At 37.7% G+C, this 2,284-nt stretch overlaps 1 protein-coding gene across 1 annotated transcript in view; it reads right to left on the reverse strand.

The window, feature by feature from the left end:
* The window catches only part of SVEP1 (sushi, von Willebrand factor type A, EGF and pentraxin domain containing 1), a 189,706-nt gene that overhangs the window by 178,985 nt on the left and 8,437 nt on the right, over positions 1 to 2,284 (reverse strand). Inside the window, exon 3 of the mRNA XM_008587896.1 lies at positions 1,701 to 1,956. Within this exon, the coding sequence (XP_008586118.1) occupies positions 1,701 to 1,956 (256 nt within the window). The remainder of the gene's footprint in view (positions 1 to 1,700; positions 1,957 to 2,284) is intronic.

Genomic DNA, 2,284 nt, shown 5'->3' on the forward strand with positions numbered 1-2,284 from the left:
CCCACTTAGTTTCTGAACCAACTCACAATAGGGCAGAAGGCCCCAGTCCTACAAGACAAAGGGATGTTAAGATTGGAAATTCTTCTTCTACAACACGGCTAATAACACCCATAACATCATAATCCCATCTAGTAATGCCCACTATCTCCAATTGCAACCACTCTGTTTCCCTACTGAAAACATCACTTGCCAGGAGAAAAGGACAAAGAAAGGAGGTCACAGTTATTGAACTTCTAGATACTATATGAGTACTTGGTGAAGTTTAAATATTTTATTTATTTCTCCTAAAAAAATCTAGGTGGATCATATTGTAACACTCCTTTTTTGGAAGGAAAGGAAACTGAAGCTCGTGGTCATTAAATAAATTGATGAAGATAATAATAAATAATATTAATAATTAACGAATATTAATAATTAATAAATAGTAATAGCAGACAGTTATTGAGAGCTTAGTATAATAAACCATCCACAACTTTCTAATCACTTTAAAGGTAATAACCCATTTAATCCTTATGACAATACTATGAAGTAGGTATTACTCTCATTCCTTGTTCTATTAACAAGAAACCTAAGGAGTTAAAAAAATTAATAATTTGTTTAAGAACACTCAGCTAGTAGTAACAAACCGGGGATTCAAATCCAGGCACTTTGGATTTTTAAGGCTTAGCTCTTAAAAACTACACTTTATTAAGCTGCAGGCCCAGCATTAAATCTAAACTGCTTTACTCCCCAAACCTATTTTCTTGCTGATTCTACACCCTGCCTTAAGTCCTTGCCCACTTCACTGAGATCCTAACCTCCAATGACTTTTGCCAGCATCATCCTTCAGGGAGCTAAATCCTTTCTATTGTATTCACAGCTACAGCATGATATCCTGCTCTAAACTCTTCTCCTGGAGCTAAAGTTGGGTTAACCCACTTATTATGGGAGCTCGTGTTGCCATGGTTTCCCAGTCAAATGCAATCTTTCACAGGGACACCTGTAAGGATCAAGCCTAATTTGCCACACTGCTTTGGTCTGAGGCTAGATCTCCCATGATCTCCTCCCAGTTTGTGTTTTCTTCTCCTGGCTCCCCAAGATTCATGTCCATATTATGGCAGGAAGTTCATCTAACATAAATTATACAATTAAACATCCTTGTAAAAGAACTTGTACAAAGAACTCTAATGAATGCACTTTTCTTCGCTTTTAGGGTTAATGCTCTTAAGCAGATGCATAAGCATACCTATCTTCAAATTGCCAGGTCAAGAAGTATATGTTGAGTATTTATTGTCCCTATATCTTCACGTGTATTTCTGCAAACATTCTGGTGAGATTCACTGTGCATGTCTCTGAATGTTTACTTCATCTGTTCAGAAAATTGTAAAGAGGTCTAAGTCAAGGCTTCCCACTCTGTGTGTGGTCTCAAAACACACCTTAATTCATTCCATTAATTCTAACAGTTCTAGGTGGCAGCACATGGATATTTTAGTGAAAATATATCACAGCTTTAAGAAACAAAACAAATACTCTTGTTGCAAGGTCAGAATGTCATCTCTATGAGGTTCAGCACTTCTCATGATACCCAAAGGACACATGGGCATCCTGCTCAGCAAGGACCTAATAAAAGTTCAATGTTACCCCCTAGTGGGTTTTGGGCAGTGAGAGAGAAGGAACCCCCATTTAAAATTACCTTTGTTATGCTATTAGATTTCCATTACCTTCATGCAATGCCCGACGAGCTAACGCCTCAAATTCCTCAAAACTGTGGAGCAGGTAACAGTGCTCCTCCTTTGGGGTGGAAGCCATGTCATTCAGTTCTCGAATATTTCCTTGCCATATGCCAAAAGTGAAGATCTCCACTCCAAAGTCTCGCAGTAATGTTGCGATTGGTCTAGGATCTCCCCCATTGGAATATCCATCAGTAATGAGAAATATAACTTTTGTTGCATTTTCTCTAGAATGACGAAGAATTTGCTGTAATGAAATAGGAAAGTTAATATGAATTTGTATTGTGTGGACTTCTAGGTGCTTCCCTTCTCATGTGAGGTAGAACTTGTGAAGATCATTAGCATCCCACAGGAGTAGGAATAGAAGCACTGAACGGTGAGAGTAAAACAGAAATAAGCACAGAATAGACCCTGCAATGGTCTTCTCACAGAACCACAAGAAACCTTTAAAGCATTTAAAATGTTTTATCATCATCATCACATCATCGTCATCACCATGAACCTTGCTAACGAAGAGCAACAAATGTTTATGGAGTAGATTTTTAAAGTAATATTATCACTTACTGTTAAATTAC

Source organism: Galeopterus variegatus, unplaced genomic scaffold (genome assembly GCF_000696425.1).
Source record: "Galeopterus variegatus unplaced genomic scaffold, G_variegatus-3.0.2 Scaffold4581, whole genome shotgun sequence".
Classification (NCBI taxonomy): domain Eukaryota; kingdom Metazoa; phylum Chordata; class Mammalia; order Dermoptera; family Cynocephalidae; genus Galeopterus; species Galeopterus variegatus.